At 48.2% G+C, this 14,720-nt stretch overlaps 1 protein-coding gene across 1 annotated transcript in view; it reads left to right on the top strand.

Annotated features, from left to right (window-relative positions):
• The window catches only part of BRWD1 (bromodomain and WD repeat domain containing 1), a gene marked incomplete at its 3' end in the record, with an annotated part of 68,059 nt that overhangs the window by 14,603 nt on the left and 38,736 nt on the right, over window positions 1–14,720 (top strand). Inside the window, exons 7-14 of the mRNA XM_012730916.1 lie at window positions 1,115–1,215; window positions 1,917–1,957; window positions 2,671–2,769; window positions 5,724–5,874; window positions 6,165–6,299; window positions 8,748–8,876; window positions 9,034–9,259; window positions 13,391–13,576. Of these exons, the coding sequence (XP_012586370.1) occupies window positions 1,115–1,215; window positions 1,917–1,957; window positions 2,671–2,769; window positions 5,724–5,874; window positions 6,165–6,299; window positions 8,748–8,876; window positions 9,034–9,259; window positions 13,391–13,576 (1,068 nt within the window). The remainder of the gene's footprint in view (window positions 1–1,114; window positions 1,216–1,916; window positions 1,958–2,670; window positions 2,770–5,723; window positions 5,875–6,164; window positions 6,300–8,747; window positions 8,877–9,033; window positions 9,260–13,390; window positions 13,577–14,720) is intronic.

Genomic DNA, 14,720 nt, shown 5'->3' with positions numbered 1-14,720 from the left:
CCATTTTTTGATGGGGTTGTTTATTTTTGTTGAGTTTCATCAGTTCTCCATATATTTTTGTGATCAGTCCTTTATCGCTACTTTTGTGTGAGAAAATGTTTTCCCAATTAGTGGGCTGTCAGTTTTATCTTTTTAAAAAGATTTATTTATTTACACATACAAGAACTGGGGTACACACCAGTGGTGTGTGTGGGTTGCTGCTCAGAGATTCACCAGAGACAGAGTGGGCAGTAGAACAGGCAGACTAACAGAAACGAACGCACTGATGAGGGGAGCAGCTGGCAGGACAGGAGAGGTCTGCCGTGCCCTGGGGTTCGCCCCCTGCTGGGGATCAAACTGGCACTGCAGTGGCTGCGATCTCTTCCTGGTGCTGAGATTGGCCCCTGCGCCACCAGGGAGGCGTAGGGCTCAGGCCTCCTAATCCCCAAACTGCAGACTAGGCTGTGACTTCCAATTCTGACTGACTGGTTGTAGATCAGAGATCTGCACTACTCCCCTCTCCCTGGGCTGATTATTCGCTAGAGGCAGTGCAGGGACCTTAAGACATTTTAACTCAAAATTCAAGAACAGCCACATGGAAAAGCCCAGAGAGTAAAGCGTACTTACCTACCAGAGGGTGCGCTGCCTCTCCTGAGCTTCCCGTGGTACGCTGGGAGCTCTCCAGACCCCTTTGTTTTGGATTCCTCGGGGTAGCTGGTCAGTAGGCACAGTCTCTCTAGCCCCTCCTTGGATGTCGGCTGGGACTGGAAGTTCTAGCCCGTCAATGAGATGGCTGGTTCCCTAGCAGTTTGCCCACCAGTTTTAGGTGCTTTCCACAACCACCTCACTGACGTAGAATCTGGTGTTCTGGAAACAGGTTATGAATATCAAGGTAGTTCTGTCAGTAAAGACTTCCAGGGTTGGGATTCAGCACTGGGGATGAGACCTTCTTTTGCTTCTCAATTACAACATTTCATGAGCTTGATTTCAAAAGGTCTTTATATAAAATGGGTTAGAGAAATGTATCTAATGAAGTAAGTTTAGTTTTGGTCTAAGAGATTTTAATATAGAACTGTGGTTGGTTTTAGGCATTCGTTATAAACTACATATTTAAACTGCAATGTTTTTCTTTTAGGTGGTATGTTTTTAGCCACAGGTAGTACTGATCATGTAATCAGAATGTACTTTCTGGGGTTTGAAGCACCCGAAAAAGTTGCAGAACTTGAAAGCCACACTGTAAGTACCCACATTTCAAGATTCTATAGATTATTTTGAATAATATACTCAGAGATACAGAGTCCAGTGCTACTAAGTGGACTGTTGCTGACTTAAAGGTGAAGGCTGTCATCGACGAGCGGGCAGCACCTTGATACTGCTGATCTGTCCTGTGGTCATTTCAGCCGGAAGCCCATAGTCTTGGTGATGACGCTGAGCTGAGTGGCTTACGTGCAGGACACTATCCAGCCTTGTGGAAGCAGAGGCCGTTCTGTTCATGACAAAGGCAGATAGCGTCAGAACTGTGCTGCTGGCCAGCGGGCGGCCAGCGCTGCTCCCGTAGAGAGTGCTGGGCGGTTACTTCTATGAGTGAAAAAGATTCACAGAGCTTTAGAAGCAGCATCATTTTGCACATTATCGCCCATGTGAATGTGGTTTGTTTTCAGTTGAATGAGCCTTCATATTTTGACTACTTGGCACACATACCAGGTTGACATAGTTGTCATTAGTGATTAATTGTAGAGGCAGCTCCCGTTTAGAAGCAGAGCTTTTCCGCTAGCGTCTTAGTCGCCTTGTTGGAGTCACAGACTCTGCACTTCAATGCCCAGTCCCTGTTTGCGGGACAGGACTGAGGGCCCAGTGCTCACCAGCCCTAAAGCTGAGTGCTTTTGTTTGTTCACTTCCTGAGCTGATCGTCTGTGTGTGTGTGTTTTCCCCTTTAGGATAAAGTTGATAGTATTCAATTCTGTAACAACGGCGACCGGTAAGTTAAGTGTCTTTGTTTCCGGGTGGGCGGGCTGCTGCTTGTAGGGTCGCTTGCCCAGCAGAGCATCTGTCACGGGGCTTCTAGTAATGTGACAGCTGCAGGAGTGAAAGCGTCTGGGCAGGGGAAGCACCAGACGCAGATTTGTGGAGTTGTTTTTGGGCTCTTAAGACCAAAAGTGGTTACTCTTTAGCTCAACATTTGTTAAGTGTTGATTTCCAGAAAAAAATTGGTGTCAGGATAATGAAGTCCTTTAGGTTTGTGAGTAGTTACAAAAAAAGCAACTCCCCAGCCAGCCGTTTGAGGTGCCCTCTGGGGGGGCCCCTTGGCCCTCGGCGCCTCTCCTGAACTGCAGCTCCTGGGTTATTTGCACACAGGGACCAGCATGAGTCAATTTGAACTTTTTGCTCTTATGTAAATTTCCCATACATCTTTGATTCCCCCCGTACTTCTTGTATGTTGCCTTCTCAAAATGCAGTTTGTTTGACAAGCTGTTGAGTTCGATAAGTGCTTTACTTTGTAGGGCCAAGCAAATCATAGCGAACCTGATGCTCGCCCATTCTTATCTGTCCTAATGTCTGACTTCTGAAGGAGCACCGGTAGCTTTGCCCGTAGCCAAGATAGCGATGTTCAGTATTATTTTGCACGTGGTTTTGACGGTTGGCGGTGGCGGCACGTGTGTGAGTGTGAGCCCTTTTTCTGACTATTCTGAGGTTCCTGAGCGGCAGCAGAGATGGCACGGCGCGGATCTGGCGGTGTGAGCAGCTGGAGTGGAGAAGCGTTTTGCTGGATATGGCTGCCAGGCTCTCCGGGTAAGCGTCGGGAGTGGCTGTGCGCTTGGCGCTTGCTCTCGCTCCCTGGTTGACTGGCTGCTTTGCTGGGGGTGGGGGTAGCTAACTTTTTAGTGAAAGGCTGCTTCCTGCATGTCTGATACATAGATGATTGAATGGGAAAAAGAATCCTCACGTTTATGGAGGAAAGACCATCCTGTCCTGCTGCCCCAAACATGGACTTTCAGGTGTTCCATTTGCAGCCACGTATAATTTAAAAAGAGAAATTATAAAAATAACTCACACATGGTAAATGTGGACATTTTACTTTTCTGTTGATGGGATTTTCTTGAAAAGTCACTGGTAGCTAAGCCCAGGGAACCACGTAATAAGCGAACACTGCGGTGTCCATCCAGAAACGCCCGGCCCAGCGGGGTGCGTTTGCTGAGTCCTGCCGGTGTCTGTGGGCTCCAGCTGCAGCCTTCTCGCCCAGCTGACACAGGCTCAGGGATTCCTGAGCGTCTTTGAGGTAAATGTAGTCCTTTCCCAAGGCAAACGCTAGGTAGGAATTTGAAGTGCATAACTGTTTTGGTTTGTAGACAGGGGAGTCAGCACAAGTGCTCGGAGCATGTCCGAGCCCTGCCTACACCGCGCACACGCTCAGAGCTGCGGAGACTGGAGGGCGTCGCTCAGCATTTGTCTGTTTCCATCTGCTGGGGAGTGAGAGCACCTGTCTTTGAATATTGCTGGGAATTCAGATGAAATACGACAGTTCTAGAGCAGGCTCAGCGGTGTTTTCTAGCCAATACCATCATTTTAATTACACCAGTTGAGATCTTACCCTTTTTCTGAGGAACATGTTAACGCTTTGTCTCTTGGAATCCCTCATGTGCCTTATTTTCAGTGATTGTAGCAAGTGGTGACTTATATTCTCTGCTGTGATCCAAACAATTGGGGTTCGAAATAAATAGCGCCTTAATGTACCTGGGGATGATCTGTGGCGTGGGACGTGATCAGCCTCGCTCACCAGCTGAGCTTAACCATTATTTCCTGATGCCACACCCCGATGACAGAAGCAGCCCCGTGTGAAGTGAGACTGCCGAGCCTCAGGCGCTCGGAGGAAGGGGCGTGTGGACCCTCGAACCTGTAGTCCCCCAGCAGAGGCAAGATGGGAACATCCATGTGGAGGAATGAATGAAGCTTCCTCTTTCTCGAAGGAGCCTGGGAACTGCCTAACTTTCTGGCTGCCTGGTGCTCTTCCTGGAGAGAGCTTTCCCTGGACTTCCTTCGGGAGGCGGGGGCCCCTTTTCTCATGGGAGGTTTTACTTCTTTCCCATCTTGAAAAGAAGAGCTCTCTGTGTGTCAGAGTCAGTGCCCTCGTGTCAGTGTTCTGATCTTGCCTCATCAGCTTGGTGACAGCAGCTTGTCTGATAGTGGACCCGGGGTCGTTCGCAGAGGACACCTTTTAGCATCAAGTGAAGCCTGGAGTCTTTGCTTTTGTGCCAGGCCGTCTCTTCCCTGCCATCTCCTGACCAGTCTCGCTGCCGTGACCCCTGTTGTTTCACGCACACTCAATCTAGTGCCATTTCCCATCGTGCCCATTTCGCCATCTCTTGAATACAATGCCACTGCCCTCGTAGAGATGTGTGTTCTTGATTTCAGAAGTAGCAGGCGTCTCCCACAGTCACTATTTACTGCTGATGACTGCTTCACAGAGAACCTTTGTACAGCACTTTATTTATTTTTTAAGATTTTATTTATTTTTGTGTAGAAGAACTGGGGTGCAGCTAGAGGTGCAGGGGGTAAGAGGACTTCCCAGAGACGCAGTGGTGCAAAACAGGCGAATCTACTGAAACCCACCGAGGGGAACAGCGGGGAGACAGGAGAGGTCTGCTGTGCCTGATGGGAGGGTTGTACTCAGGCCGCCTGTGGTGACTGCACTGAGACTTCACCCCTAGGCCACCAGAAGGCCTTGTTGTACATCTCCTTAAAAAAAAAAATATGACAGGACTTTCTGTTTAAGATTGATATATTTATGCATACAGAACTGGGGTACAGGGCAGAGGTGCAGAGGCGGTGAGAAGATTCACCAGAGACAGAGTGGGGAGCAGAACAGGCAAATCGACGAAGTACGCTGCTGAGGGGAGCAGCGGGCAGGTCAGGAGAGGTCTGCTGTGCCCTGTGGGTCACCCTGGGGTGGGGGATTGAACTTATGCAGAAGCGGATGCAGCCGGCTTCATAGTGCTGCACTTTTTTTTTTTTAAGACTCATTTATTCATACAGAACTGGGGCACAGGCCAGAGGTGCAGGGGTGGTGAGAGGACTCCCCAGAGACAGAGTGGGGAGCAGAACAGGCAGATGGACGAAGTACGCTGCTGAGGGGAGCAGCAGGCAGGTCAGGAGAGGTCTGCGGCGCCCTGTGGGTCAGCTGCGGGTCTGGGGATAGAATTCTCACCAAGGCAGCTGCGGCTGGCTTGCAGTGCTGCGCTTTAACCCATCACGCTACCAGGGAGGGCCCCCCTGTACACCCCTTTCTTAAGGCTGGAAAACTCTGTCGTCGTAAATTACCGCAGTACCAGCACCGAGGTAGTAGAGCACTGAGATGTGTCACTCACGGTTCAGCAGACCGAGGGAGTCAGGCACCGTTCTCGACTTTGAGGGTGAGAAGATGGATTCTCTTTCTGTCCATCTCCAGTTGGTGCGTACTCTGGAGAAAGACTTGAAAGTATTACTCTTGGCTTCGGGTCAGGAGCGAGAACAGCTTTGCATTCGCCAGCAGCAAGCTGTCCTGAAATTGCCTTGACTCATTTGGCTGAACCGCTCTGGGCCTTCCCTGCCTTGGGATTGCCCCAGTCTGTCACCCGTTGTGTGTGGAGGGTCCACGGGAAGTGCCCTCCGTGCAGCTGATGCGGGTGAGCTGGAATACTCGGGTTTTGATGCTGATAAGGGACTTTACACATTGTGTAACCTACCACCCCAATGAAATTTGTTCTTAGGGACTTATCTTCGGAAGAGGAAAGGTTTATGAAACCCAAAGTAACAATGATAGCTTGGAATCAGAACGATAGCATTGTGGTCACCGCGGTGAATGATCATGTCCTCAAAGTGTGGGATTCTTACACTGGACAGCTGCTTCATAACTTATTGGTAGGTAGTTTTTAAAAAATCCTTTATTGAAGTAACAATGGTTAGAACCTTATGTAGGTTTTAGGATGGTAGGTAGCTTTTAGATCAAAATGTCAAGATTTTTTTGAGCCATAATTTTAGTCTTGAAAAATTATTAAGCATATTGGTAAATGAGTAGACGTTTGTATACATACTAACATATAATGTAAGTATATTTTTAGGAACCCTTAAGTACTGTGACCACACAGGGTTTTAATTTTAAGCTTAAAACTTGCAAACTTGCCTTAACTATGTGACTTTGTTGAATAAAGGGACATGCTGATGAAGTGTTTGTTTTGGAGACGCATCCCTTTGATTCCAGAATTATGTTATCTGCAGGACATGATGGCAGCATATTTATATGGGATATTACAAAAGGCACCAAGATGAAACATTATTTTAACATGGTGAGTGAAGTATATCTTTGTGTGCATGCTACCTTGGTTGTGAAGTTAGCTGGAGACTGGCCTGCATGTGTTGGCAGTTTATAATTCTAGGAATTAGGCTGTGTAAAGCCTAAGAAAGATCTGACAGCTGTATATTCGTGGATACCTATATACACATGTGAAGGTTCTGTGTAGCTGATTCATAGGGAAAGACTTTCAAAAGTTAACTCGCATTTGAAAGTGTCACAAATGTGTAAAATTATGATTATACACTATTGTTTCCTTGTTTAAATTTATTGAAATATTTGATACAAAAACAAATTAAAACAATTTATCCTCAGTAAAGTCTTTCTGGAACCAAGCATCATCGGCTTTTTCAGCCTCTTTTTTTTTTTTTTTTTTTTTTTAAATATGCTTGTTCCAGAGCTAAGTTAGGGTCTCTTAAATACTTTGTAATTCTTCCCCATAACCACAATACAGCTACTAAAATCAGCAAGTTTCATGTTGGTAAAATAGCATCACTTAGTCCAGATTTATATTCAAATTTTTTAAGTCATCCTGATAACAATTACATATCTAATTTACCCCATTGGGCCAAAATGCAGTTATGGACTGGGCATCGTAGTAAGTCTGTGCCTCGAGTTGTCTTTTCATTTTCAAAGGTCCTTTTGTATTTCTTCTGTTTCTTGCCCCCGCCCCCCCCCCCTTTTTTGGATGGCGATGTTGTAAATATGTTTTGTTTGCTGTTTCTTCATAATCCACTTATTTTGATGGAGTAGGATAAATGATAATGTAGCCTTCTTTTGCTTTGTGATAGGAGGTATGTGTTACATATTTGTCTCACTGTTGGCGATAATTTAAAATACTCTTTGAAGGTGGTGTTTGCCAGTCAACTTTCTTTTTTAATAGTGTGGTTCTTTCTATTTTATTACTTTTTTTTGTATAGAAGAACGAGGGTGTGCAGGCCAGAGATGCAGAGGTGAGCGGATTCCCCAGAGACAAGTGAGCAGAACAGGTGGATTGACTGAAACCACTGCTGTGGGAGCGGTGGGTAAGACAGGAAGGGTCTGCTGCGCCATGAGGCTTAACTCTCTGGCCCAGGATGGAAGTCAGGGTGATAGTGCGGAGACATAACCGCTAGGCCACCAGGGCCCCTGCCAGTCAACTGAAATGTGACACTGAGTTGTTCTACAGGCACAGTGCAGATTTCATTTTGTCTGGAGTCATCAGACATCTCTGCAGGCCTTGGGGGACGGCCTGAGTCTGTTTGGGAAAACCTTTTCAGCAAATAATGAGGTTTTTGGTGCCAAGAGAGTGGCTGCCACCAGTGTGGCCATGCCAGCTGCGGGCTCTTATTCACCTTCCCACCTCTGCTGTGTTCGGACCTGTATCCCCAGGAGGGGTGGAAAGGGAGCTAAGGTGCCAGTGGGTTGTGCTGTAGGTGGCTCTTCCTGAAGACCATGTGGGAGAATCTTTGTGTTTTATTTTTCTCTCTTCTAAAGATTTATTTATTTATGCATACAGAACTGGGGTGTAGGCCAGAAGTGTGGATGGTGAGAGGATTCCCCAGAGACAGCGTGGGGAGCAGAACAGGCAGATCCACAAAGTCCACTGCTGAGGGGAGCAGTGGGGAGACTGAAGGGGTCTGCTGTGCCCTGGGGGTCCCTCCCTGGGCAGGATCAACTGATGCTGCAGTGGCTGCTTCATAGTGCTACTCTCTGACCCCTTGTGCCACCAGGGAGGCCTCTTTCTGTGTTTTAATGAAGAAACGGAAGGGGAGCATTTTGATACTTTTTCCTTTTTATATTATGAGAGTACGCAAGTTTGTGACATACTATTTTTCTTAGCCTGCCCTTTGTTGCTCAGTGAAGTTTTCTCAAGTTTGTAAATTGCACCACTCCTGTGTGGTCAGATCAGGTGTGACCCTCAGGCAGTATGTAGAGTTAGTGGGTAGAGGATTCATTTTTCTAGTGGCAAATGTAAGGTTTAGCTGTTGGGAAGTTACAGGCGCAGACCACAGACGGGCATTGTGCTGCCCTGTGGACTGCAGTTTGGCAGCGCTGATCCAGGGTGATGAGCCAGGACGGGAGAGGGAAGTGGAGTGGAAGTGGGGCGGCACCAAGACCCTCCTGGGTCTTTCTTGGGCCTGTGCGCTTGCCCAGAGCTGCCTGGGGCTGGAAGCAGAGCTCGTGGGCTGCGCACTGCTCGAAGGAGTGAAGTCTTCCCTTTGCGGGGCCAGATCCTTGGTTCTGTCATTCTGTCATTTTCACAGTGTCATTCAAGATGTTTTCTGGACTAGTGCACCTGAAGTGACTTGTCTGCAAATGTTGATGTGTGTGTTTCATGCAAAATTGACTCCTTTAAGTTTTTCCCACCGGAGAGGTGTGTTGTGGCCCCTTCAGCATGAGAGCAGGTGATGGGTCGCAGTGCCCAGGTGAACGTGGCCCTCATGTGCCCCTGTGTTCCTAGATCGAAGGACAAGGACACGGCGCCGTGTTTGACTGTAAGTTCTCCCCAGATGGACAGCACTTCGCCTGCACAGACTCCCACGGGCACCTCCTCATATTTGGTTTTGGATGCAGCAAACCGTACGAAAAGGTCATTTTCATCTTTATGTACTTGCAGCGTGTGGTCAGTAGTTGAGAAGAACGTTGTGGAGATAGCCTAGATGCGTTGATTTCTTTGTTTTTTTCTAGTTCTAGTTTATGTTGAATATGCAAGGCTTAACATGTCAACCTGTAAACTCCTTTTCTAGATTCCCGATCAGATGTTCTTCCACACGGACTATCGGCCGCTGATCAGAGACTCTAATAATTATGTCTTGGATGAGCAAACCCAGCAGGCCCCGCACCTGATGCCACCGCCCTTCTTGGTCGACGTGGATGGGAACCCTCACCCTACCAAGTACCAGAGATTAGTGCCGGGTCGGGAAAACTCTGCGGACGAACATCTGGTTCCACAGCTCGGCTATGTGGCAACAAGTAAGTTGTTTTCCGCTTTCACTTTTTTATTCGAAAACTATAAAGAATAATCCAGTAGTTTTCTACTTTCAGATTACCAGCTATTAGCATGTTAGATACTGCTTTATTCGGTGTCTGTAGTACTACTCTCCGGACCGTTGAAGCTCTGCACCGTGCGCCCATTTGCCTCCCCTGAACCACAGGCACTCGTGAACAGCCATGGTCATTATCAGATGAGGCTATTTCAGACTTACATTTTGGTTTATCATCAGACATTTGCCTGTTTGAATCAAACATTTCTCTGTTCCCGATACAGCATTTTTTTTTCTTAAAAGATTTATCTACCTGTGCGTATAGAACTGGGGCACAGAGGGTAAGAGGAGTCCCTAAAGACATTGGGGATCAGAACAGGCAGATAGACTGAAATACATTGCTGAGGGGAGACAGGAGAGGTTTGCTGCATCGTGTGGGCCACTCACCGGCTGGGGATCGAACTCACGTTGCAGTGGCTCTGACAGCTTCATAGTTCTGAGACTTAATCCCTTATTCCATCAGGGAGGTCTCTGATAAAGCTTTTTTTTTTTATTAGAAATCTGTTGAATAGCAACAACAAATGTTGGCGAGGATGTGGAGAAAAAGGAACTCTCCTGCACTGCTGGTGGGAATGCAAACTAGTACAACCACTATGGAAAACTGTTCGGAGGTTCCTCAAACTGCTACACATGGAGCTTCCATGGGACCCAGCAATCCCACTCCTGGGTATCTACCCAAAAGACACAAAAACACTGATTCAAAAAGACGCCTGCATCCCATGTTTATTGCTGCTTTATTTACAATTAGAAAGACATGGAAACAGCCTAGATACCCAAAAGTAGATTGCATTAAAAGATACCCATAGCCTAGATACCCAAAAGTAGATTGCATTAAAAAGATGTGGTCCGTATACACTATGGAGTATTACTCAACAATCAAAAAAAAACGAACACCTGCCTTTTGCAGCAACATGGATGGAGCTGGAAAAGATCATGCTTAGTGAAGTAAGCCAGAAAGAAAAGGAAAAATACCGGATGGTTTCTCTCATAGCAGGAGTATAAAGGGCCAGTGGTAAAATAATAGTAATACTAACGAGTAACTGGATACCAGAGACATTTTACGGGGGTGGAGTGGGAAATGGGATCAAAAACCGGTGGGTGGACTGTGGTGGTGGTGGACTGTGGTGGGGGATTTGGTGATGGCAAGCCCACGGAGATGACAACTGAGATGGGAAAAGGCACAAAATGATGCAAAAATAAACTGTTATAATAATAATAAAAAAATCCTGTTGAAGATGTCAGTTTGAGACTGCATATTAAAATTTAGTTTAGTTTTTTTTTAAAGATTCATTTATGCATATAGAACTGGGGTCCATGCCAGAGGCTGCACCAGACACAGAGTGGGGAGCAGAACAGGCAGACGGACTGAAAGGCACGTGCTGAGGGGGGCAGCGGGAGAGAGGAGGGGGCTGCCGTGTCATGTGGTCACCTCCAGGTGGGGGATGGAACTGTCACTGAGGCTGCTGTGGCCAGCTGCAGTGCTGCGTCCTGACCTGTGCCACTAGAGGCCCAGTTTTCTCTTTATTCTTTCTATTCTTTGCTTTTTCCTTCTTGTTGAAATTGATTCTCTTTTAATGTTTCATGTTAATGTCTACTAATATTTTACTAAAGATACCTTTTTGTCTTACTTTTAGTGAGTGGCCTAGGGGAGGAATTGCGCTTTGTAAACCTGTTGTTTTTTCCATGATCTTTTCATAGGATTTTAGAGGTGACAGCTGTCTTCCTAATAAGAGGGGAAGCAACACTCACCTTTTATGTTTGCGTTTGCACTGATGGCGCACGAGCCAGGGGTCGTGAGGCCAGGACACTGGTCCATGTGAAGGCCCCGCCCCCGACTCCTAGCCGCTGTCGTGGCCTCGCTGCTCTACCCCGCATTCTTAAGTCGCTGAATGTTAAAATTTGAGGCCTGCACTGAACAGTTGTGCCGGGTATTCTGAAGTCTCCTTGCTGGCTGGTGGCTGTGACTTGCCAGCTTTGTGGCGGCCTGGGAGTGGCTCGACACACTGCCTGCTCACATCCTGGCCTGCAGGTGTGACGCGGTGCACGCGCGTGGCCTGCCAGCCCGTGGAATGGCTCAGCCTCAGGGCCGCCCTCAGCGTCCGTGCAGCCCATCCTCTGATGTCCTTCCTGCATGCTCGCACCCTGCCTCCCCCATTGACCTTTGTCGCCTCAATTCTGGGACCTTTGGGTGCAGTTTGGGCTCCCCGTACAGAGGCAGAGGCTGGTCGCTGTGTCCAGGCCGGGCTCCGTTACCTGTTTCGGGGTCACGTTGCCTGAAGCCCCGTCCCAGATGGCTTGGTTGTGCTGCTGGTGGCGGGAGGTACTCGGCCCTCCTGCCGGCCTTCTCCGTGTCCAGGCAGTGGCTGCGCCCAGTAGACACGGTCCCTGCAGGACTCACACACTAGCAGGTGTCTGCTGGGAGAACAGGCACCTGCACTGAGGTAACGGGGTTACAAGTCTCTTCCGCTTCTTTCCTTTTGGTCTGTTATTGTGCGTCTTAGGAGTTTTACATTGTGCCCTCTTAGGAGGAAGCCCTTACCCTTTTAGATTAGGGCTCTACTTTTGCTTTCTTAGCACAGTTTGAGTGGCAAGAAAATTATGATTATTTACTTTTAAAATAATGTCATACTTTATTCTGACACCATTTTGTGCCTTTTCCCATCTCAGTTGCAATCCCCAGGGGCTTCCCATCACCAGATCACCCTGTGCCATCACCACAGTCCAGTGCACTCCTCCCCCCCCATTTTTGATCCCCACTCCAAAATCCCCAAAAATTGTCTCTGGTATATAGTTGCTCGGTATTATTAAGAAAAATTGTGATTGTTAAAGAACACGTGTCTGAGTTTATTTCATTTTGCTTTTCTAAGCTTGGTATTATTAAGAAAAATTGTGATTTTTAAAGAACATGTGTCTGAGTTTATTTCATTTTGTTTTCTAAGCTGCTCTTCACTGATTTTCCATAGTAAAACAGAGATGTTACCAGTGAGATCAAAGGGAAGTTAAGTAGTAGGATGGACCTATTTTCCCTCTGGTGACACCATATTTTTCAGCTTTTAAGTCTGTCACGATGGAGGCGAGTTTGTAGCTTTGTATTCTTTTGCTTAATAGCCAGTTAGTTTCGGTTCATGGGGCTCTGGAGAAGCAGGTGCAGCTGTGGTGGTCCGTGTGCAGCACGTTTGTACGGAGCCCATCCCACATTCAAGCAGGTGCAGGTGACACCTGAGAACGGATGCGCATGTGCAGATAAAGTTCACAGGCCCCACAACGCTTTCATCTTTGCGTCTGTGAATACTAACTCCGGAGCTGTGTAGTATCTATAAAAATACAGTACTTGAAGAGTAAAAAACAAAGAGATTTAAAACATCTGATGTCGCACTTGACAGACTCAGGTACTGGTGTTGCCACTGCACACCTGGGAGGGCGTGTAATTCCGACGTGTGGTTCCTGGGGCTGGTAGAGGCCTCTCCAGGCTTCCGCTCGGGGCCCCCCAGGGGAGCTGGGCTGTAAGTGTTGAAGGCCTAGAAGGGCATGCTGCCTCTTTCTTTTCTCCTTAAGGCACTGGAGAAGAAATGAAGTTTGCACTGTTGATCTGCTTCAGAAACCTTGTGAACTGGGGTGTAGGCCAGAGGTGGGGGGTGGTCAGCAGACTCCCCAGAGACAGTGAGGCGCAGAACAGGCAGATGTGTGGAAACGCATTGCTGAGGCTCTGCTGCGCCCTGTGGGTCACTCCCTGGCCGGGGGTGGACTCAGCTTGTGGCGGTGATAGTTCATAGTTCCCTGTCTAGAACACAACATAATCGAATCACCACTGAAGTGTGTTTCCATAGGAAGGAACATTTTAGGGGGTTTTAGAGGCTCTGTTGAGGTTATGTGGTATTGAGTACTTGAAGGGTTTTGTTTTGGATCTTTTTCTGACCCATTTCATTATGAATATATGGGATAGCTTTCATGGGTCAGTTTTTAAAAACCAAGAGTGACAATTGCTGAGGTCATTTTTAACTATAGTATGCTGGCAGTCCCCCTTGTTTGCACAGAGTACTTACACTCACTGTGTGTGCAGGTGACGGGGAGGTCATCGAACAGATTATAAGCCTGCAAACCAGCGACAGTGGCGAGCGGAGCCCCGAGGCCAGTGTTCTTGACGGAATGATCAGACAGCTGCAGCAGCAGCAGGACCAGCGGCTGGGCACAGGCCAGGACTCTGCTCCCGGTGGCCTTCCGCGTGGGGAAGAGACTCCCCGAAGAGGTAATAAATACGTGAGAAATACTTCGCCTTAAGAGGGCTGCGTGGAAGTTGAAGAGGCAATGGTGTCACTGTCGGGGCCGAGCCACGTTTCCGAGAGCCGGCGCTGGGGGTGGAGTGGCGGTTCTGTCCCCAGGGCGTCTGAACTTGGTGCTGTGCAAATGTCCGAAATGGTTTTAAAAGTGCTTAAAGATTGTACTTGGGGGAAAGAAAAGCAAATAAGTCTTTTAAAGATAGCTGATTGCCCCTGACATGAGCACTTGTCATTTTTGGGAAGCAGAATGTGGGCCGAGCACTCAGGTTCCTGACAGACGGGAGCTTGGGCTGGGCTTCAGGGCCCACGCCAGGGTGGGGCGCCATCTCTGTGACTCTGCAACTCGGCTAGCCAGAGGGAGCGAGTGGGGCCCCTCTGGGCGGGGCCGGCCGCGAGCGAGCGTGGAGAGGCTTCAGGGCCCTCCGGACTGCCCCAGGACTGCCCCAGCCCTGCGGGAGCTCGTCCCCGAGGGGCTGCTGGGTTGGGCTTTGCTGGGGGTTTTGTGCTGCCGGTTCATTGTGTGTGCCAGGTAATCTGCTTTTTCTTGATGTGGACTCTTTAATTTTTGGTTTATGAATCATTAACTTCACAGAATCTACTGTAATGAAATTGAGGCGGAAACGGCACGCTTTACTTGAAGGAGGACACGCGGTGCGCCGGTGCTCTCCCTGGCTTGCCGTCAGTGCCGGCTCGGCGCAGTTCCGTGGGCCCGAGGGCCCGCGCGCTCTTGCTGTCGTCTGCTATGTCTTCAGATGTTATTTCTTCAGGTTTTTTTTTGGAAGAGTTTTATCTGGAAGTTCTGTTGATTCTCTTTCCATTCTGGCTCCTGAGAAGTGTGGCCTTGTCTCGTGGCTGAGTGCACAGGCCTGGTCCTGTCGGTCTTGCTTGGAGGCCTTCTCTGGCCGTGGACACAGCCTCTGGCCGTGGGCGTGACCCTGTGTGTGGCCGCTCCTGTGGGCCTTTCCCGCCACAGTTACTCTGAAGATGGCGTTGGTTCTTTTGACTTCCAGAACATGGGAGATTGACACTGGCTTTTAAATTTATAAAAGGGGGGTCTACTGGGTGACTGAATTCTTCCCCCAATACTATGTTTTTTTTTTTTTTTTTTTTTTT

The sequence above is a fragment of the Condylura cristata genome, unplaced genomic scaffold (assembly GCF_000260355.1).
Source record: "Condylura cristata isolate star-nosed mole 26May11 unplaced genomic scaffold, ConCri1.0 scaffold00003, whole genome shotgun sequence".
In the NCBI taxonomy this organism is placed as follows: Eukaryota; Metazoa; Chordata; class Mammalia; order Eulipotyphla; family Talpidae; genus Condylura; species Condylura cristata.
This window is presented reverse-complemented; position numbering and strand designations above follow the sequence as displayed.